The sequence below is a fragment of the Cygnus atratus genome, chromosome 17 (genome assembly GCF_013377495.2).
Source record: "Cygnus atratus isolate AKBS03 ecotype Queensland, Australia chromosome 17, CAtr_DNAZoo_HiC_assembly, whole genome shotgun sequence".
NCBI lineage: Eukaryota > Metazoa > Chordata > Aves > Anseriformes > Anatidae > Cygnus > Cygnus atratus.
The window spans coordinates 8,788,449-8,811,882 of record NC_066378.1 but is presented as its reverse complement, the minus strand read 5'-3'; the positions used below and the strand labels follow the sequence as shown (position 1 = coordinate 8,811,882).

At 42.2% G+C, this 23,434-nt stretch overlaps 1 protein-coding gene across 1 annotated transcript in view; it reads right to left on the bottom strand.

Moving 5' to 3' along the window:
- GALNT9 (polypeptide N-acetylgalactosaminyltransferase 9) overlaps positions 1–23,434 on the bottom strand; it is a 139,284-nt gene that overhangs the window by 69,953 nt on the left and 45,897 nt on the right. Inside the window, exons 3-5 of the mRNA XM_035556844.1 lie at positions 21,388–21,554; positions 19,064–19,238; positions 7,117–7,314 (exon numbers count right to left, since the gene is read on the bottom strand). Of these exons, the coding sequence (XP_035412737.1) occupies positions 7,117–7,314; positions 19,064–19,238; positions 21,388–21,554 (540 nt within the window). The remainder of the gene's footprint in view (positions 1–7,116; positions 7,315–19,063; positions 19,239–21,387; positions 21,555–23,434) is intronic.

Sequence of the window (23,434 nt, the reverse complement as noted above, 5' to 3'; positions counted from 1 at the left end):
GATGCTCCCAGGAGGATGTTTCTCCTTCTTTCCTATCAAGGAGTGTTACATCTCGGCTCTGCAGGCTGCTCTCAGGTTCTGGAATCTCTCTCCCTGGGGGATGGATTTTTACAGCCGCCAGCTCTGTCCATTAAAACACCAACCTGTTAATTGAATGGGGGTGGAAATACATTTTGGATGCAACTACATAATCATTACTCTCAGACAAATGCCACTGAGGACTGCTGTTGCAACCCTCTCTCTCTCTCTCTTCCAGGTTTTATTTCTCCTCATTTGATATATGCAAATGCAGGCAGACCCCACAAGCCTTCACGGCATATTCAGAAAAAAGTGTGTTCAGGAACGAGCAACAAAAGCGATGCAATGGCAGAAGGAACCACATCCAGCTTTTCAGAGATGCCAGTTAAAAACTGCCACTGTCAGTGTTTTTCTCCACTTGAATTTGGCTCCCTACAGCCACTGCACGTGTGCAGCAGCACAGCTGCAACCCCAGAAGCTGAAGGAGAGTGTGGTCAGTGCAGGGGAAATGAAATGAGAAACCCGAGGCTTTGCCCTGGCCACATCCTGATGCAATGGAAGAAATGGCCTAGGATGCACAACATTGCATTTTCTGAACAGTGCACGTCAACACCTCCATCAGGTTCAACCAGAGTTTTGGACATTCAGTCCTCATCAAGCCCAGGCCCTTAACTTCCCTGTGCTTTGAGTGACCCAACCTTAAACTAAGCGCGATGCGATCGCACAGCCCAGCGAGCTGGGAACAGTGCTGTGAGGCAGGGACCTCGGCTCTGCTCCCTGCCCTGTCATTCACCTGCTCCTCGGTGAGCCACCTCCCTCGGGCTCTGTCTCTCTGTCTGCAAAGCACAGACAATAATACTGGGTAAAAGTTTCTGAACTGCCTCAGCAGCTTAAAAGCCTTAAAATTCATTTCTAAAAGCACTTCAAACAGCTTTTTTATTTTATGTTAGACTGCGGTATAACACCGACATATTGCAAATACATTTAGAAATTCTGTCCCCCCCAAAGCACGAGACCCTCACTTGGCTGTCATCTCTGGTTCCTCCAGTACCTGGAAAACTCCAGTATATCTACTGCTTTCAATACAGCACAACAAGCACTCCCCTTGCAAGTCAGAAATGAACACACAAGCAAAAGCAATTGTGTTAACATGTCTTAAACTCTTATCCCTGGCCAAGGCATGGCAAGTGAGAAGGTGCATGCCCTTAGCACTTCACAGCTGCAAAGTGAAACAGATTAACTTAAACCACAGCTGCTGTATAGAAAAGGACCTTTTTCCTTTAGTCATGCACTTTGTAGTAAAACAGTGACATTGTTAGAAGGAAGTTATCACGAAACAGCAGTTGGACGTGTACTGTTTATTACCAACACCTCAAAGGTGTTGAGAGAATTAATTGATCTGTACAATATTCTCTCACGCAACTGAGGATGCTATAAGCTTTAATTATAATCAACAGCAGCAGTAAAAGGATAACAGGAAACACAGTAAAATGGCTTTTACAGTTAAAACCTTACAAGGCAGCACAGAATACTATTGACTCTGTGCTGGCGAAAGATACAGCATAGTCAATTTGTGGAAATTACTTGATGGCATGGCTGTAGCAAGGGAGATAGGGGAGAGAGATTATTCTGCATATTGCCCTGGGGAAAGGGAGGAAGCAGTGAAAGCAGCACTTCATGGCAGCAAATCCTCCCTCCCTCCCTCCCCGCCTGCTGCTGCAGCAGGTACCGCGTGGGTGGCTACGTGGGGGGAGAGGCACCGCATGGAAGGGAGCAGTGCCTGCTGCCTGGTGGGCTCCAGGGGCAGAGAAGCGAAAGCCACTTGCTGTAGGTCTGAATCGAGGGTGTTTTATTTTAGCAAGACCTCCGGGAGAATGGCTCTGTTGGCAGAGCTGCAGCGGGTGCCCATACCGGTTTCTCCAGCCAGGTGCATCGCCCTCCTTCCCTCTGTGGGCAGCTGAAGGATGCTGCCTGGTGGCTTCGTCAGGAACAAGCAAAGGAGAAAGGGCTGAGCACCAGACTGACACACTGCACGTGAAACCACAGCGTTTCCTCTTCGTTACACACCTCTCTCCCCCTGCCTTAAGGTCACTTTGCCTGCAATCAGGTCAAGTTGAAACAGTTTTCAGAGCATGCTGTAAGTCCCACATCCAGGACAACTGACCTGCAAAAGCACTTAAATATACAAATATAAACATGAAAATAATTATGAAAAATACATAAACATAAATATATACACAGAGATAGGAGAAAGAGGTTGAAATGACATATCACACACCATGTCTTTGAATTTTCCACTTCTCCTGGCAGAACATTGCTTTGATTCAGGTTCCAAAGCAGCACCTCAACCATGACCTGACAGATACGTGGGGAAGACTGCATAAGCATTTATTTTTTCTTACAAATCATGTCTTTTGCAATAAAAGAGTCACACCAGGCCGTGAGAACAGAACTCAAGGACAAATTTCCTGTTCGGGAGCTGCAGGAAAAAAACTGACAAGCTTAATGAAGGGAAGGTTTGCTAACTCTTTGGAGAGATATAGCAAGAGAAAAAAAAAAAAAAAACAACTCAGAATGCTTGGCTAGGAATGCTTGGCAGGGGAATGGGGATGCAGCATAACATTTTGATGCCCCGCAGAAGTATATTTTTTGGAACAGGCAGACACCTGTCAGAACTTGGACAATGAAAAAAAACCTGCTCTGTTACAGGCTCCTGTGAACCAGCAAATGAAAAGATGGTCACAATCAATCAATTAACAGCCATCAGTTGTATTATTACATGACTGCGTGGTTTATCCCAACAGACTTTACAGCTGAACCCCTTCCTAAGCTCATGTACACAGATGGATTTCTTCCCAGGGCAGCGTAGACGGCTGCATCACCGCCTCTATGACACAGCAGCACAACGTCTAACTTGCAGGTGACATGGGCATGCATGCTCCCAGCTAAAGCAGGCAGCTTTAGCCTCACCGTAGGCATGTCAGACGCTCATTCCTATACGTGCACAAGACACACGTACTTTCTGGAGTGGCTGACTTGGTGTGTGCACACACGTTCATTGCAGTACCAAGCTGTAGCATATTAAAGCAGTAAGTGAGAACATATGCAACAACGAGCTGCACCGCTGCTGCTGGATGAAGATAATACAGAAAGCTGTGCAACGCTCGGCTGAGTGAGGCTGACTAACGACTCCAGTGTTAGTGGCTGCAGATCATGAAACCAAACAGAGCACTCCATCAACATCACAGCAGGCGAGGGAAGATCAGCCAGAGCTCAGGATACCAGGCACCTTCCTTGCTGTTCCAAAATCCAGGAGTATCTTTTGTACAGAGAAAAAAATCCAGCCTCTTTCACTGCATAGTCAAATTCATTAGAAACCCTCTGAAATGGGATCCTTTGTTACACGGTTTGTTGCCAGATGATAAGGACATTTTTGGAAAGCATGTTCTCAGGAACACAAATGGAAAATGATGTGATGGACACAGCGTGTCAAAATACTAATCCTCATTTAAATCTTCATGTTAGAGACGTCTTACATCTTAAATGTCAAACATGCAAAATGGATTGCCTGCAGAAGCAAGGGGAACGTCAATTGTTCTGAATTTCAGACTATTAACATGGGAAAAAAAAAAAAAAAGAACTGTACTTTGAAATGTACCAGAAGTCTTTACAAAATCTAGCACTTCAGTCTTGCTAGGTCTTTACCTTTGTTTGCACTTCAAGGCCACATTCCTTTGGTCACTTGGACCACAACAGCTGGTCTGACATTTTACGGTGTGCACTTGACATGACTGCCTATATGGTGTCCCATGGACTTGAAGGGCAGTTCCTGCTCCTTCCCAGCAAGGCTCTCAATAGGATTGCATGGCTGTTAGTGTTCAAGAAAGTAGAGGATCAGGCTTCAAGGAACACACTTCTGAGAAAAGGAGAAGTAAAGCACATCTGTTGTGTAATCCCAGAAGAAAACAGGAATTGGACTCTACTTCCTAAATATCTCACCCAATTCTGCAGATCGAGGATATTTATTCATACAATGTAAACATCAGAAATGCCAGGGCTCTGATCCTCTCTGATACCAGGGCACATATTTTCCACTGAAAATCTTTAATCCCTTTGGAGATCTGGGAGTAAGAATTCAGCTACACCAACCACATAACCAATCTTAGGTTTATTAGTTAATAGCCTTTTCTTTTACAGAACAGAAAGACGCAAAACAAACCCCTATTTGCTAAAGATGGTGCCAAAGGAAGCCTTAGGGGATACAGTATCAGCAGGGACTGAATAAACTTGCAGTTTTTGTGCTGATGAACGATCTTATGAATGCACTGAACAGACACAGGGATCCAAACGCTGCTAATGTGGACTAGTTTGCCTGCCTGCCAAACTGGACTGAAACAGAAATCATTGTTGCAGTGCACCGTGCGGAAAGCTGGTTACAAAACCAAACCCTGTCCCAAACCTACAGAGACTTTTTAAGAAGTCTGCTTACTTTTCTGATTTCCCCTTCCTTTTGAAAACTTACCTTAAATTTTTACAGTTAGTAAGTTCCTATCATGCATGCTTTCAAATCCCAGTACAGACTTCCTGATCCTTTTCATCAATAACATTCACACTTTCATTCTTTCCATTACCATAATTACACTGGCATCTCATTGAAAAGCCACAAAATTGCATTGTATTTCTATAGCCAGGCATAACCCAACAGCACAGTCAAATGCTTTGACAAATCCACTCAGGTGCTACTCCATCAGAAATCAGGGCAGCGTGGATATAAAGCGAGTGCTCTGCTCTCCTTGATCACTGCCTTCAAAGCACACATTCCTAGGGAGCCGTGTAAGTGTTCACAGTTCAATATTGACGTCTCTGCATTTTAGGGCATGTAATTCGTGATTTGCAGGAGAGAGACTTCCATACCAAGAACATCTTGGTGCTCCTGGTATTTGTCAGCAAGGGTCAGGTGCTCTCCTCCTCATGCTGCTCATCTCATCTCTCTATGTGCAGTTTATGCACTGGTGAACTGGAGGGTTTCTGCTCAGAAAAACATCACTGCTCTTGGGAGCCAGCTGCTTACGTGCATCAGATTGCAACACTACTTAGTGCCTGAGTTTTTGGACCTTATTCACTTCTGTATCACTCCAATTCCGTGCCAGTGTAACTCTGGCAAGAACTTGACCGTAAACCCGAGGAGAGCCCGTGGTAAATCAGGTCCCGTATTGCTGAAAGAAAACTAACACTTCTCACAGCATCACAGGTATAAGATTCCTTATTCTCTATTAAAAAAGATCTGTAGCTGAATTTCCAGAAGTTCTTTGCAGAATTCCATGCTTTAGAGAGTGCACTAGCTACCTGAAAATAGTGCATTGAAAATCGTGTCTAAGGAAGTTGCTGAGGTTTAACCTCTTGGTTCAGTCTTATCTGATATTTGACAATGTTCTCCTGAACAGAAGATACTCAAATACAAGAACAACCGATGTGAAAATTAATACAGTGATTTCACATATAAACTGGAAGTAATGAAGTGTGCAAAACCTTTCGGGAATAAAAGGCTGAAACCCCGATTTCAGGAGTGAAAGCTTTGGCTGATTAATTTTTCTTCTTCAATAATCTGTTTCTCAGAGCTGAGTGAAATAGATATAAAACACCTGCACTTTTAAAACAATGACAGGAGGACAGGGCATGTTATCCAAGAAAACCGATTTTCTAAGTAATTACTTTACTGCTTATTGAGGTTTCAAGCCCAGCAAAGGGTCAGCGAGGAAGGACTGTGCTGTCCTGTGATAAGTAAGGTTAATGTCACTGCACAGCTCTGTTTTGCAATCACGGGGCATGCGAATGAACCTAAAAGCAACTTGCAACACTTGCTCAAATATGGACTGAAATATTATTTCCTGTATGAGGGCCGGATCCTGTGAGATAGTTCCAGCCAACCAGTCTTAGAAATGTGAGCAGTCCGTCTGTGTCCTTTCACTCCTAAAAGACCACTTGGGCCCTTCCAGATGGACATGTTGGTTCAAGTTGCTTGGATGGATTGGGAATAGACTTCTTGGGACCCAACAACTCAGGTTCTATGCTGGAAGGGAAGTATATCACCTTCTGTGCCAGAGCGTGCATTGGGACCATACAGTGCAGGTTTAGTTCACTTTAGGATGGAGCTGGTATACATCAGGATGAAGATGTCTCTAAGGTGGCAGTTTGTATCCTTCTTAAGAAAGCTCAAAAACAGGGCAGAGAAACCAAAAGTGCATAGTTGAGCTACATATTTTTTAGCATTTATTTCGTCTGTTGGTAAAAGGGGTACCCTTCACCCAGCATGACATTTTTCAGAGGAGCTGTGAGACAAGCACCTGCATCAGAGAAGAAAGGCTAGATGTGAACTTTCAAATGAAGGGGAAAGAAAATCCCTTTCTCATCAGTTCGTTATCCCTCTAATCAATTCTCAAAACCGTTATCACAATTCCTGAAACAGTATTTCCTTTAGAAAATTCCATTTCTGTAAGGCAAAATGTTACCTTATAGAGAAAATAAAATGATACTCTGCTAATATGGTCCAGTCTTACTTTAAAATTCATCCAGGGGGAAAACTCAGAACATATGTAAAATTCTCCAAAAAAAAGAGCAACTTTCCAACAAGACAAGGCTAACACATCTCCTACTTGTGCTGCTGGGAAGCTCTGGTTTGGGCTGATGTCCAAGAATGCTGCCTACAGACCCAAAGTGAAGGCAGCCTCCTTGTAATCACATACAAAATACCTTCGTTTCTCATACACACAATGTTTATCTGGCTCATTACACATGCCACAGTCCGTTTAGAAAATAAAAGCCTCGATGAAAAAGATCCCGCTATCCCACTAAGGGACACAACATGAACCTGAATCACATTTTCACAACTAGAGCACACGCACTTCTATGCACACTGCGGTGCAGCTCTGAGACGTGACACATGCATCAACAGTTTTGTAGAGCCATCTGTTTTCCTCAGTTTCATTTTACTATCCCTGTACAAAAGCCTCCAGCCTTGCTTCACTTGAATTCCCCCTTGGCAGACAGCTGATGTGGAGACATCTTTAGTACCAGAGTGACAGTGCATGGGAGATTTACCTGATGGGAGCTGACTCATCGCCTTTATCGAGCCAGTCCTGCGGCGGGATTATGTACATGCACCAGAGGCCCCAGTTATAGCCGTGGGCTGCGTTGGCATATTGCTGCACTTCAAAAGTGTTGTACTTGATGTTGTCAATCGCTGGTAAGATGATCCGCTTCCGATCTTCTTTGATCCGGGTAAGTGCAGGTTCCACCCTGAGAACAATAAAAAGAGGAAAATGTTTTACAGCCACCCAGTTATCCCAAGCCCCTCTTTGTAGTCTGATAAAACAAAGTTCTTCGATATTGAGAGGAGAAACCAGTAAGATGGCAGCCCGTAACCCAGTGCAGCAGGATCGAGTGCAGGTCACTGCCATAGAGCAAAGAGGCTGGGGTTTGGTGTGGCACACTTCATGCACCAACAGCACACTAATTATTGCCTCTAAGGAGCTGTACCAGGGTTTAACAACACAACATTTCCCAAACACTTATTCTGATGCCTGGACACTGTCATTTCAGTGTGCAATGGGCAAGCATTGAGAGTAACTAAATAATCCCTTCGTGTCTACACCACCAGGATGCCTTTTGCTTACAGGGCCTGAAGAACAAAAAGGGACTGAATCAATCTGAAGGTTACTCAAAGGTTTTAATCTTGTTTTCTAAGGACTGACCCCATTGGATCTAGCTTGGATGACAAGCATGGCTGCATTATACCTTCTAAAACCTCTCTGGCAATAAGAAGGTCTCAGTAGACAGATGGTGCAAAAGCAGCAAGATGCAGGAAATATGCCATCATTTCAAAAGGCTTTAAAACATCAATGTGCTTTCAACAGCAGCTACTTCCCAAAGTGTTTCGGGAAAGTAAAAAGCTTCAGTGCAAACACCCATTTCTGACCAAGCTAGTCTGAAGTTGCTAAGAATTTCGAGAGAAACAGATTCAAAAAGGCCTCAAACTTACATAAGGGTGGAAAGCACTTCTCAAAGCAGCACTAGGAACAGACACCAGCTTGTTCTTTTGTAACTGTTTCCTCTTGAAATAAACTTTGAAGATTCTGCAGAGCTCTCACATGTATCTTCTCTGAGGGAACGGTGGCTTGCTGTGATTCACAGGGGTAGTAGGAGTTGAACACTGATCTTTTCTCATTATACTTTTGTTGTTGGTTAAAAGGCAATCATTCTCCTGTGCTTTCAATTTGTTGTTTCATATTCTGTTATATTTTGTTTGTTACCATGTATTTTCTTGTGTAGACCAACAGAAAGGGACAAGTTATGAAATTAACTCAACCTCCATTTTCATTCTGCATTGTCTCAGTCTGAACTAACACAAATTTTCTGATCTCATCTGTAAGAAAACAGCTTTTTCTTTGTACTCAAATATGGCCAAAATATTTCTCTTTTGTGTACACAGACTCCATATTGCTTACATGAGGCCATGAACTGTTTGCTTTCTCTTTTTTTACCCCTCCACTTCTGTAAAAAGAGACAGATTCAGTGAAACCTTTGAGTATCAAAGATGAGCTACTGCAGATAAAGCATCACAAAACCATGCAAAATAAAGGCATGACCAAAAAAAATGCAAGGTGTTGCAGTATTTCATTTGGAAAGGAGCTGAAGAGAGTTAAGCTAGTTTTATCTGGAATCCTCTAGAAAAAGGACATTTGAATTTAATCAGCTGGACGCCAATAGTGCAGAACACGTAAATTTTAATAAAAAGGATGGTCACACACGTGGTTGGAAGAGAAGTACCCCACTGCAAGCTGCAGAAATCCCCCTTGTCTTCTCTCTGAAGGCCTGGCCAGGAATATTATACATTAGATGTTCATCTCTTATGCAACATGTGCAGCATTGTTACACTACTTCATTTATTCTGAAAATAAATCAAGGCATCCCTCATGACTAGACTGGTTTGAAGTCTGTCTTACTACTGCCTGTCTGCAGTTTTTGGTGTGGTACCTCTGCTACCAAAGTCCACTCCTGCAAGGCACTAAAGGCCTCCAAAGAAGCATTTAAAGAGCTGCACCCCAGGCAAAACCAAGATTTTTATTTTTATTTTTAGTGGGAGAGACAAGAAATACCTGAGAGAGAGTCAGGACAGTGCAGTACTTTATCTGTAATGCCAATTCATAAAGTCTTTAGGCCACACACATGAACCTCCCTAAAAAGCTAATGTGACCTACCAAATCAGGGTAAGCCACTTTCGTTATTAATATGAGATTATAGTTATGTGATTAAGTGCTTTAAAAAACAGCGGGTGTCCAGCAGAAAAACCCTTGCAACTCCAATAAAGCAGGGAAGAATGCAAAAAAGATGAATCTAGTTTGTTATTTCCATAATGTTATCTCTGTTCATCAGCCTAGAGGCAGATGTCAGCCAGCCACGCTTCTCCCATCGCTAATCAGGTGCCACCGTGCTCAGCTGTGGTAATCCCCATGCATAATATCAGCAGGAGGTTCTCCCACGCCCTTCTGGCGTCTGAAATGAAGGTTTTCAAAATACCGAACAACAGGTATAGATGTTGTTAACGACAGGCCACTAATTAACCTGTAGAGGAGGAGTCCTGCTTGCAGATGTGGGGAAAAAAATGACCTTGGAGGAGGTCACTGTCCTTGTGGAGCACTTGAAGCAGGAGCCTTGTTATAAAATTGACCCAAATAACATTTCAGAAGCCCTTGGGTATTGCCACAGACCCACCTCCGAAGCCCCTGGACATCGCTTTAGCAGATTTGGTACACATAGTAACAAGAGTTATCACAGAGCAGAGGGATGACATCCTCCAGAGAGCAGACTGAGTCAGAGGGGGAACGAACAAATCCGGTGCAGAGTTCTTCTGTTACTTGACAAAACTCAAAACGGAGTGACTTCTCAGCTAAACCTTCTACACCTGTCACATTTCTCAGCTTCCCTTACCCAACCAGGGACAGCAGAAATAGCAAGGCGGTATTCAAACACCAAGCCCTAGCACACTGCAGTGGGATCTACAGGAACATTCACATCCCAGATTCTGCAAACGCCCTCTGCACCACCAACATTGCTCGTGCTGTTTTTCTACCTGCCAAGATCCCGAGGTAACAGCCAGTCTGTCTATTGAGGTAGTACTACGAGCTTCAATAGGAAAGGGTAATAGACTGTGTTTACATTGCTTATCTTAATCCATGAAATATAAGTCATCTTTTTTTTTTTTTAATTGCTATTCACCGCTAGCCAAGTTCAGACCTGGAGTAGCTCTATTGGCCTCAGCAGACTTGCACGGTAGCCTTGTGTCTGCAGGCTGAGCTGCACTGGCATCAAATCCTTTGTCAACTTTGGTGGTAATTCTGGCTTTGTCTAATTGCTTAAGGTTTTTGAAAGGATTATGATTAAATCTTTCCTCACCATTTCTAATTTTTTCCTTTATTTTAAGCTGCTACATTCTTATGTGGATTTACTCATCCTCTTTATAGATGCCAATGTTCATTTCTTTGCTTTCCTCATGTCTTGTCTTCTCCACTGAGCGTCTGGAGAAGTCAGGTGCTCCTGGCAGCTCCGTGGACAAAAAGGACTGAGTGGAAGAGGTTGCTGAAGTCCAAGTGAGTTTGCCGTGCTGTGCTGATGAGCTGCAATATGGTGTTTGAGTATTTCCTTTCCACATGGCCGCTGCTGGCAGTGAGGCAGGATTCAGCCCTGCCTAATTAGGTACACAAGCCAGATGTGAATTTTGAGATTCATCCCTGTTTTTCACAGATGCAAAAAAAAATACTAGGTTCCTAGCTTGTATATGAGTAAACATACTTTATGGGAACAGAGCAGCATACATTGTTGACAAGTTATTTACTGGAGCAAGAGGAAAAGTTCTCCCAGGCATATTCACAGACATGACGGATTTCAGTAAACTAAATATAATCACAAGATTCAGCTTTATAGGTAGTGCTTAGCCTCATCCAGGCTTGTTTGTTTGTTTTTCCCCACCTTATAAAAACCAAGCAGACAATTTGGGCTAGAATTTGAGTGACAAAGAAGTTCCTCCCTTCTATCCCCACTAAAAGTATATATTTGTCAGTGTTGTCCTCCCCCTCTGACTATATTGCTAGTGAATGGATAAAGCCAGAAGAGAGAGGACAGTAAATTTAATTCTCTCTTACACTCTGCTAAGCAAATGACTATTTTCACTTGGGTTTTATTTCTCCAAAGCGGCTCCTGAAATATAGTAACACACTGCAAATGTCTCATTCCCAGGACTCAGTCCTGTGACTGACAATACATGGTTGAAAAGCCAGAAGGCAGATATGGCTTTACCATAATTCTGGTGGGCTTCCCACAGGAACATTGACATCCATAGCAGGTAATTCAGTAAGTGACTCCTCCTTACAGAAACTGTCCTGGGGGATTTGTGGAAGGAATCTCTCATCAGGAGCTAAAGGATGTGTTGATTTGTCAGAGATTGTTGAGCATATCTCTAAACACAGCCCATGCATTTCATGTTTTTGCCTACCCATGGCATCAGAGGCAGGTCAAACTCTGGAATTTCCAAGGTGTTGAGCACCCAGGTTGACTTCTAAGGGAGTGCAAGCAATGCCAGTACTGCAGGCTTTGAAGAGTAAGTGCTCCCAAGATAAACATTAGAGTTCAGAAAAGAGTTGGAAGGCAGAATTTAACCCAGAGAACGAAATAAGCTTCTAAGAAGATTGAGAGCAAAGGCAGAGGTCATGCTGTGAGCATACTTGCTTCTCTAATCCCATTGTAAGTCTGTCTCTGAACATATATGCTTTCTCTGTTTAATATTGGGCCAACACAGAGCAGCTTGAACCCCAGGAGACATAAGAGCAAACACAAATTTTATGCTGTCTTACATCCTTATCAGATTGCAACAGAGCTCATGCCAATGGGGAAGTCTGATTTTCAACAACACTAAAAAGAACAGCTTCTTCCAGATTAAAAAAAAAAAAAGATAAAAACAAGTTAGTAATGAGCTCCTCAGCACACATGATTATATAATTCACCCTTTAAATATGTAAAACCACCTGCTGACTTCAAGCAGACTTTTAAAAAGGCACAACATAGGAATAAGCACATGTGGTCTAAGAGAAGAAACCAGATGCATGCCACAGGCCAGAACCTCTGCTGTCCAGCTCCTCTGCTTCAATGAACTTCACTACTCCAGGGAAGCTTTGCCAACCTGCATCATCTGAGGAGCAGGCCCAGAATAACTTTCAGTTCATAAGCAGAAGGATTGCACTAGGCATTTGTCAGTAACTTCTTTTTATTTATTTATTTATTCCTAAATGGCACTTTTTCTGCACTTGTCCAAAACCAAACCCTTTCATAACTGACAGTGTTGGCAAAGTTTCTCTTATGTTCTGCCCCTTCCTAAGTGGATATCCGAATAACCCACTCTCTACGTTGTTTTGAGATAAATGTACATTTATTTTTCCTCTCCATTATAGCCATTCAAATTTTTACTCCAATAAGAAATGAACTAACATTAAAAAATCCAACTTTCTTTTTCTCTCCCCCCTCACCCCCCCAAGCCAGAATTCCTTTTTCTTCTGCAAAGACTCTTCCTTGAGTCCTTATAAGACATAAATGAACAACCATATGGTATTCTCTCTTAGACATTATGGCTCAGTGGGTTTAACACTTTATTTTACTCTGGCTGTACCACTGCCAGGCACCATGAAGTAAAATCTTAACACAGAAATATAAGAAAAAAGGATGTGTAAATTGAAAGCTTATTTTGCATGTGATTTTATATGCTACCTCAGATTTCACTGACAACATACATTTTTCAGATGCAGACAAGGAGATCTACAGACGTACATAATTCTCCACTGAGGCCAACTGTAGAATATTTCATGCAGAGTTCCTTTCCTGTAAATAAGTTCTCAAAGAACTAAAAATAAAAAATAAAATAAGACCACTATTAAAAAAAGAAATCATACTCCCTTCCTCAGTCTCTAAGACGAGGAAGAAATTCCCCATCTGTTCTGCCTGACATCTCTATCAGGGAGGTTTCAGCCCTGCAGCCCCCAGTCAGACTGGAGCAAACACAGGATAAATGCCTGCTGGAGAGTTAAAGACCAGCTGTTATGCTGCCAAATCTGAATAGCTCTTTTCTGCACCACTGAAAAGCAATGAGGATGCCTCAATGAGCACTCTAGGTTGCTTAGGTAGATGAATAGTTGAAGGTGTTCTTCTTGCATGTCCTGTGTATGTGAGCTGGCGCTGCCCCATGCATTGGAAGGGCCCACATGGCATCTGCTGCATGCTGCCCTCTTTACTCAGACAATGTTAGTTCACTTCTGCTATCTGAAACATGTCCCATTCAGTTACCACACTGATCCTAAGTGAAGGTAGAGTCTGTGGATGAGGAAAAACCCCTTCAATAAAGACACGTCCTTTCCTTTGCATAATTAAAACTTCCCAAGTCAAACTCGGACTGGTACCAGGGATGCTGCAATCCTTGTGCTTGATGCAAGCTTGATGCAAGCATGTCCTGGTCCTGATTCCCATTCCCAGGTGTGAATCCTCCAAAGAGGAGGGACTGCACAGGGGAAGGACTACAAACAGCTTCACCCTCACCTTAAGAGCTTCTCTCACTAGAAGGAAAGAATGTCCCAGGCCTTGCCAGGTCCCCAGAGAGCCACGTGAGCTCAGTGTGAGCAGGGAGCTTGAGTGCAGGTACAGTTTGGCTTCTGATACACCACACAGCAACATGAACAGGGGAACTTTCCTTGGGAACAAAAAGACCTCGTGTCTTTGTCCTACAGAAGTATAACCACATCTCCATTAAAAAATAGTTAGGATAACCATAGCCAGTAGAAGATTAGGAGGAAATCAACTTCCTTTTTCATTTACACACTTGCTAGAGAATCCATTGCTTAAGGCCACTATAGCAAATTGCACTACATATTACAGTATGAAATAGTATCTGCAAAGGGTTATTCATAGACCTGGGATCTTGATCTTTAGCTCTTTTTCTTAGTTCCTTAAAAACCCCATTTTCTATCTTCTTAAAACACTGCCAACTTCAGGGATAATCTATAATGATGGGCTGTGCGTGGCACAGACGGATAGATACTTGGCTTATATTTCAGATCCTCTTTCTCATGTCAGGCTGTCTCTGTCTCTTTGGTATATTGAAAATTTTTGATGAAATCCTCTTACTCCACTGCTTCCTTATTGAAACTCCCCCTTTGTCTGGCAAAATTTTAATTACTACAGCGCTGCATAACTCCATTCAGTGCTTTGATACTACTTCTGTGAGATGTGCAAAAGCAATTCCTAAGCTAGAAAGCAAGTATAATACTCTATCATTATGTCTTCTTTTATGGCTCCTAGCACCCTCTTTATGACTGCTAATATATTGTGTGCCTTTCTCTTACTGAGTCCTGCCCTCCTTCACTCAATGTGTCCTTTTTCTCACCCAGAGAATTAACACCCCATCTCTGCTATCTCTTCTTTCCTGCTCCCAGATAGAAAGTAGGGAAGTTCTCTTCTCCTTGTCATGTTATTCTTTCCCATCTCTCAAAGACAGGAGTCTGCATAATGCTCTACACCTTCTGCAACATAATTATCAGCCAGGATGCAATTCTCTGCGCTCCGTGTTCCTGCGTGGTGCTGAACACAGTGGGTGGACCTCATACAGACGTCAGAACAGGAATGCTGAAATCTTCAGAGGAATAAGGGGAAAATCAAACTATACAGGCTTAAACATACCTTCAGACAGGAAAGTACAACTTCTCTGGGAGATGTTTTCTGTGAAAACTCTGGTTTTCCAATAAATTGTTACACACTGGCCTCCTTCCACGCTCCCACTCACTGGAGCCTTTCTGTAATGCTTCTCCAGGACCTGAGCCTAGACATTCTCCCACTGTTCATCTCACCAGAAACCATGTTCCCATTTACCCTTCTCAGCCAAACTTCATTCAAATCCCACTGTACTCCCACCTTTTCCTGCTAAAAGCGTATTACTTACAAAATATAGGACACAGAATATAATGAAGCATCAGTGATGACTGAGACTAATGTCTGCGAGTAATGTGATTGATGAGATCTGGTATCCTGCAACCATCCTACCCATCGGGTAGATCACACAGCTGGTCCGGTAGAAACTTTTATCCATAGCTCCCCTGTATTTGGCTACTTTTAACAGCTCTCTCCATTATGAATCTTCCTATAACTTATTTGGGATCATGTTATCAGCCTCTCTGTAGGAGTACTGATTTGAACGCTATTCGGTTGCTGTTTCCACAGCTCCTCTGTGAACTTACCATCTCTCAGACCTTTAACCTTCTGTTAAATTCGGCTGAAATAGGAGACTGACAGATGGATGCATTTTCCTTACAGCACAGCTGTGCAACATGATTTTCTCTGGAAACTAGAGTTTAAAAAAGATGCAGGCAGAGGAAAAGCACCTCCAACTTTTCCCCATCATACGTGCACAGTACATAGAAAACAAATGGGGACTGAAGACCAGAGAACAGCAATTTCCAAGAGTACTAGAAAAAAAAATAGTCTTTATGGGTTTTTCTGAGCCAACATGACAGGGGGAAAGCAGATCCTCCTTTACTCTATGAGTGAAATGAGTGCACATGACAAGCACCATGGGTTTTAAGTACATCCGTGTGCCACTGTCCTTGCTGAGTCCTGCCAGGAGCAAGGATAAAACAGCTGCAGAATGTCCTGTGGTCTTCTTGGGGCCACCTTCCACCTTGTTCCTTTTCTCCTCTTGGCCATTGGTATTTCCCCTTGCAAGGTCATCTGTCCCACTGCCTTTCTGCCTGCAGGCACAGCAGCCAGGAAAGAGGAGGGATGTTTCTGGCACTGAATATTCATGGTGTATTCTGAGCACTCCGAGCATTTCATAGCCATTGGTTCTGCTGCGTTGTGGGCTCTAGACCCTGACTTCTATTGACATTAAGTAGCCATTAAAAACAAAAGAGGTTCTGTCACAGGGCAGGTGGAATTTTACATGTGAACTATACAGGAAAATTATCGCATGCTTTTCATTTAAAATTCCATTTGAGAATTAATAGTAACGGCCTCCCTTTTAGCTGGTCCCCTCCACTTCTGCTGTCACAGCAGCAGTATTAGCTCTCACTACCAAAAGCCTTAAGGGGAACAGGTCAATAGAAAATCTCTGCTCTATGCTAACGCATTTCAACACCTGAGAAGCAAAAAAGGAGCAATTAAGCACAGTAAAATAAATAATTCAATAGTTAATTCGACCTGCCAGGTTGTAGACTTTTTTTTTTTTTAATATCCTACCAGATTGTATTTTAGTTTAGAAGAAGTGTCCCTGGAGAGTTATGTTGTGAGAGCCTGTAAAATGCTACATTGCGTTATAAGGCAAAAGCTCACCCATAGTGGGGCAACTATTGTTTAAAGAAAAAGGTTTTTTGTTTGTTTGTTGTCGCTGTCAAAATTCTGCATATTTCATGAGAAAGTGATGAGGTCCTTCTCTGATTCCTTATGAATTAATCTGCCAACTGATTAAGCAGGTAAAGCAGGCACAGAGTAGAAGACTAAAATTGCACTGCAGGTACATGACTGTGAGATGGAACACAAACCAAACAGAAAGTTAATGCTCTTTTCTGTGGCAAAAGAATTGGCTGCTTTTTAATTGCCTCACAAATAATCCATAGACAGCTTTGAGTGGGAGTAATCCATGCGGCCTCCAAATACATGGGTGTATTTTGTAAATGGAGGAAAATATTCACGCACTATAAGGCTTTGCAGGAGAACAGAACAGCAGAGCTTCAACAAGCTACTCCCTCATGACTACCAAGATGGTACAGCTATGGGGCAGGGGCAAGGTAACCTGGTGGGAAAAAAGAAAGCAACCCAGATTGAAAGGCTTCCAGTTCCTCCTCGTAAGAGGAGATGAAGTGAAAATTGAAATGACAGGCAAACATGTGAGTCCTGATGGACAGAGTTAAACCTAGGAGGAAACAGGCGGCATGAGGATGGAGGTGGCTGTCAGCAGCCCCAGAGGTTGAAGGGAACAGGGGAAATAGAAGAGAACACACTGAGCTTCCACATGTGACTCAAACAAGGCAATACTTTACAATTCTGGTATACATTTGCTATTCTCCTCCATCCTCTGCAGCTACTTTAGAAATCAAGTGCTCTCAGAGAGGCTGCAGCAACTGGCTCACTAGCATTGTTGAAAGACTAGTTCACTAGACTTGTTGAAAGGAGAGTACAACTGGGAGGATACAGTAAACACTTTTTAATCTCGGGTGTACCCTCATTTACTGAGTAGTCCAGGTTCTTTCTATGCAGATTTCAACTCTTCCTGACATTAATGCAAAATAAACATAAAAAAAAAAAAAAAGCCAAAAGTAACCACAAAACCTTTTCCTGCTTACTACACCACTGCCTAGTTTCTCTGGGTAGAGTATATCAGCAGCACCTCAATTTACCATCCTTGACAGAATGGGTTACTGTTCTTTACAGAATGGGCAACAAAATTCTCTGCAAAGCTCAAAAAAACTGCAGCACAGGGTAGAAGAAGCACTGGGAGCGTGCTCTCACCAGCATCAGGCTTCAGTGCCTGGTTCTGCCTGGTAGCAAATATTACCCTGAATGAACTTTTGCAATGATTTGAAAGATCCAGATGCCTTAAAAGTAAATAAATAAATAACTTATCTCTTAAGCTTCTAGAAAATTACAGTGACAGCTATTATAGGCTTTGATGGGGAAAAAGTAGGGTGAATATAAACCAGGTGCCCTACAAGGCTTACTTTATTGAATCTTCAATTTTCAAAAGACATTCATGAACATATAAAAATAAACACTCCACTCCTTTGCAATTAAGTTTCTCTCTGGTTGCAAGTACAGCTATTTTTAGTTTTAATTTGGGGATATCTCCCAGAACTGCAGAGTATAATCAGCTCCATCATAACCCTGCATCATCATTATCAAACACCAGCCTCTCTTTGGAAAATACAAATTTTACATACTGAAGGTCCCAACAGCCCTTTTTCAGCTGACTGTACAAATCAGTTCCTTCAGGCCCGAGGTCTAGTAATGCCAAATACTGGCCACTGAGTGGTGCTACAAAGATTTACTCCAACTGTAGATCTGGCCCATTAAGCTCAAATCTGTGCTACCCACAGTCAATGTGTTTCCCTTCCAAAACGAAGAGGATGAGGAAAGGCATGCTAATTTCAAGCCCCATTAAAAATATAGGAAATAATTTAACGTTTCCCTCAAATGTAAATGTAAGAATATTTATGAAGAAGTCAGATTTATATTCAAGTTTCTAAGAAGAAAAGAAAGAAAATGACAAGCAGATAAAATAAAAGTACTTGAAAGCATGCATCTGCCTTGAGCCCTGAGCCTCCTTAATGCTATCTCCATATTTGTCTGCTTTGGAGGCTTTCCATTCATTGTGGTTTAAATTACTTCCCTCTCCACTAAGCTGTACTGGAGCAGAGACAAGAAATTTTTTTTTTTGATGGAACTTGCAGCCATTGGAGAAGATTGTTGACAGTGTTGCAATAATAACAAGTATTCATAGAACCATAGAACAGTTTGGGTTGAAAGGGAGCCTTAAGGATCACCCAGTTCCAACACCCCTGCCATGAGCAGGAACACCTCCCACCAGACCAGGTTGCTCCAAGCCCCATCCAGCCTGGCCTTGGGCACTGCCAGGGATAGGGCAGCCACAGGTTCTGGGGACAGCCTGGGCCAGTGCCTCACCACCCTCATAGAAAGGAATTTTTTCCTTGTATCTAATCTAAATCTACCCTCTTTTAGTTTAAAGCCATTATCGCTTTTCCTATCACTGCGCTCCCTGATAAAGAGACCCTCTCCAAATTACATTATTCAAATATAATTGCTAATGTGAAAACACCAGCCTACAGTTGTCTCATCCATACAGTTCTTCAGCTCCCCAGCTGCTGAGTTAGTCTTTCACAGCCCTTGAGACATAGGGCAAAATGTAATAGCACTGCTCTCCCTGTAGGAATAGCCAAGAACTTACCAGCCAATGTTGAATTCGACATGAGCATCAAAGAACCCGACGACAGGAGAGGTTGCAGCTTTCCAGCCTTGGATTCTGGCTCGAATCAGTCCTTCTCGCTTGTTATTGCGCACTATTTTCACCAGACCTGGGTATCTTTTGTTGACATACTGGTCCAGATTAAATTTGAGCTCAACTGCAGGGGAAAAAACAAAAAACATTCATGATAAGAAAACATAGCTTTGTAATGTAATGTATTACTTTGATTTATTCTGCAACAGAAAGGGAAAGAAGTCCTTACATATTCCTAAATCCTTTGTCATTTTCACAGACACAAACCAAGTACCACAGTTGTGGGACAGACCAGTTCCAGGGGTATCAACCCAGAATAATTCTCTGCACATTGGAGCAGATACTGTTAGACTTACAAAGCTTTAATATGGCAGGAAGGATTTGAGTGTTGTTTTGAAGAGATAGTTTGTCTACATATTTTTAAATAATTACTCATCTAATTCTCTGATGATTTTCATTAGGCTACAACTGGCCTCTGGAGGAGCAATTCTGAACTTACAGCAGAGTAATGTGGGAGTCATTGGTGATTTTTTTTATTTTAGTCTGAATTATGCTATTCAATAAGAGTTTGAAAAATAACCTCAGTGGATTTTGGGTCAAGACCTAATTCAGATCAGAATTAATTTCCCTTAATTCTAAGTTTTCCCTTAAATACAATTAATATTCTGCAATACAAGGCTTCTTCCCCATTAAACTAAATGGATCTTGAAGATTTCGAATAGACTTCTTTCTTTTTTCATTTTCAGGCATTCAACCACAGATAGAGCTGAACTCATTCACTCCTTTATTCAGCTTCATTTCAATAGGCTTATAAACAGGCAAATTACTAAAACTGTCTCTGTCTTTTTTTAAAATCAATCTAGTTTGGTAATTCATTTACACTACAACTTATTCATAATGAGGCTTTTACTCAAATATATTTATTAGGAAAACTAGTAGAAGCTTCCACTGCATTAGAAGTCTCATTCTTCTGATCTATATTACACAGTAGAATCATTATCATCCAAATCAAAGACTTGATAAATCTCCAGCTATCTGGAAGAATGACAGAGAAAAGCCATATAAGAGTTCACTGAGAAACAATGAGTCCAATTCTCTTCTGCATTACGCTGACTCAAACACTTTGCAATCTCACGTAATTACTCCACAGGTTACACTGCAGTAACTGAAAGCAGAATCAGACAAAAGCTTTCTTAAAACTATATGTTCTGAGGATTATTTGTGTTTCAGTGATTTGTTCTCTCAACCCTCTTTTCTATTTGGGCATTTCAAAGAAGAATGGCAACTAAAAACTGAAAGATTTAAAAAGCTGTTGAGCTGTGGAGGAAATGGTAAAACTGAGCCTTTTTTTTTTTTTTTTTTAAATAGGACTCGAGAAGCTGGACAGTTCTAGAAGTCTCAAATATAACAAAACACAACAACATTGCTGGTCATTTGTATCCTAAAGGCAATTCCAACCCATCCCATAAAACATATTGATTGATTGATAGCACCCTACATGCTCACCAGTATTTGGAATTTTGATGGCTGTAACACAAGTGCTATTTTTACATTAATGAATGACATGACCTGAAAGTTGCATGCGCTTTGTGCTCTTTCTGTTGTTGCATTTTCACAGCCTCATTTATTTCCTATCAATAAAAAAATAAATAAAAAAAAAACACTCAAAATCTGACATTACAACACATGTAAATGTGAAGGAGCAAACTGTGCTTCCACACAAAAAGAAACTATCTTCAAGGAGAACCTGTAACCCCACTTTTCTTTGGAAACAAAAATTAAACTTTTGGTTTATTAATGATGGTATTCCTCTGGATCTGAAAACTTGGAGAAAAGTGTTGTTTCTATATTGAGATTGCCTATACAAATGCCATTCATTCTGTGAGGATTCCAATGAAATCAGCAGGGTTTATCCACATAATATTTATTTCTTATATAAATAGTTAACATTTACTAACACATTTGTGCAAGTGGCTCAATGAATCATCTCATCATCAAACACAAGCTCTTCTAAATTCTACTGACTTCAGGGTAAGTACGTTAATTTACACCAACTTAAGATCTGGTTATTAACCAGAAACCCGTGGTTGCATGTATGAGTTTCCTCCTCTGGCTGTGTTTAAACACAGAGTGATTCACTGCTGTTTCATCCCAACGTTAAAAAAAAAAAGGATGCATGTAAGCTAGAAGTGACCAAACTCCTTTTGATTTATATTTCACGTTCATTAGTAACACAGGGTATAGAACTTAGAGGAAAAGTTACGCATGTTCACCATTGTCACTGTTGTCATCCACCAGAATGATCTCCTTAAGCAAGTGCGAGGGGGTGTGATTCACAACGCTGTGCACGGAGCGCAGGATGACAGACAGTGCCTCGTTGACAAAGATAAAGACCACGGAGATCTGGGGCAGGTCATCTGGGTAGGTCATCTGCTTGCACCTGAAAAGAAAAAAAAAAGAATTAAAACCCAAGCAGCCAGTGGGAGGCAAAATACACTGAAGAATATCGTCTTATCCTCCACTGCTCTCCAGCATCCAGCTCTCCACTTGGAGACTTTCTTCGTTCTAACTGCAAAAGAAGATGGGGTAAAAGCTGAAAAGAAGCAACATAGCTAGGAGCAGCAAAGTTTCCATCAACCAAGTGAAAAGCAAAGTGTATGTGTACACACACAGATTTTTAAGGATCTCTATTGTGGAAGGTTAAAAGCATCTCTTGAAAAACAAAGGAGTATTAATGACTTTGCTCAAGAACATCCTGAAGAGGGCCCACAACACTATAGCTTGCCTGTGCTCCAAGGGCACCCATTAGAAAGTCTCCTGCTAACTTGTAATTAGACCTTGTACTTTTAAAACTAAGACCTACTCAAGCAAACTTTGCCTTTGCCCAGACATAGAGCACCTGCCTCCTTCCTGATCCTGTAGCTTGTGCAGCAGTAACAAACGCACAGTGCTTGTTGAACAGACGTGCACCTCCTGAAACATTTGCACAATGAATCTGCTCCATCTATGATATCATCTTGGTATGCAGCTACTTCCCACTTGTGCATGTTACCGAAGACCATGCTGAGAGGAAAAACTGAGGCCTGGAGAAGGGAGCTGGTAAAGTCACACAGCACAGTGCAGAATCTCTGCTTCCCGAGCCCCCCAGTCCATGCCCAACATATCACCACACCGCCTTATCCCAGTCCATGCCCCATGTATCACCATATCGCCTTATCCCAGTCCAAGCCCCACGTATCACCACACTGCCTTATTGCAGTGGAATTCTCTCCCACTAGCAAAGAGGCTAACTTATTAAAAAATTACCTACATGTTCTCACAGTCAAAAGCCATTCCAAATTACCATAGAAATTACTGAACCTGCTCTCTAAAATACAGCTAATTGTATTACAGGGAATGATTTTTCCTGCTCTTATCAAACTTTCTGACCTCCTGCTCATTACCTTGGCATAACAATCATACTTCTCTCCACTACCAGCAGTCAGAAGGGTGGAGAGGGTGACAACCGCTTGACTGTTGGGTAACCTTTGGAAATCAGTTATGAATTCTAGTAAAGTGTGATTATTTGTAATTCCTTCTCATCCCAGCACCATTTGCACAGAGACGTGAGTACCTGTCATCGATTACAGCGTTCCCAGAGCTGCTTACCAACGGCTTGCTGGTGGCCTGTACCACACAGAGGACCACTGTGTAAAACTCCTGGCTAAACTGCATTCTTACACAATCTAAAAATACACCTAGAAGAAGGACAAAGATTTACAGGAGGTGTGAATGCTCCTTTTTGAATTTCTTTTTGAATGTGATTTTCCTCTTGACCACACCAACATATCAAAGAAGTCTATTAAGAATACTTCAGGAACATGAAAGAGCCATCAGCTAAAAGCATGGACCTTGCAAGATTTCCCCTGATGAGGGACATCTTTGATCTGACTGCAATTTGCTTCAGAGCCTCACTTCTATCAGCAGGACATAGCAAATTGCATGGCAGTAAATCAGGCTGGTAACCAAGGAGAGGGTGAGCTGCCAGTGGAAGCGAGGCAGAGGACAGAGCTCAGCCCAGGCCAAGTGTCCTGGTGGCGTCCTGCGTGTGGGCTCGAAGCTGGCAGGGAAGAAGGGAAGCAAAGAAACCATGCAGCTGAAGTCTGGGGAAGGCAGGGAAGCTGTGAGGAGGAGGAGGAGGAAGTGCAGTGAGATTGAGAGGGCAGCCAAAGCAGCACTTGGAGAGAAGAGGGATGAGCAGAGGGAAGGTAAGATGAACACAGACATCAGAGGCAGAGAGGCATGTGCAGAAGGACTGAAGTATTCTGCCTAGGAAAAGAC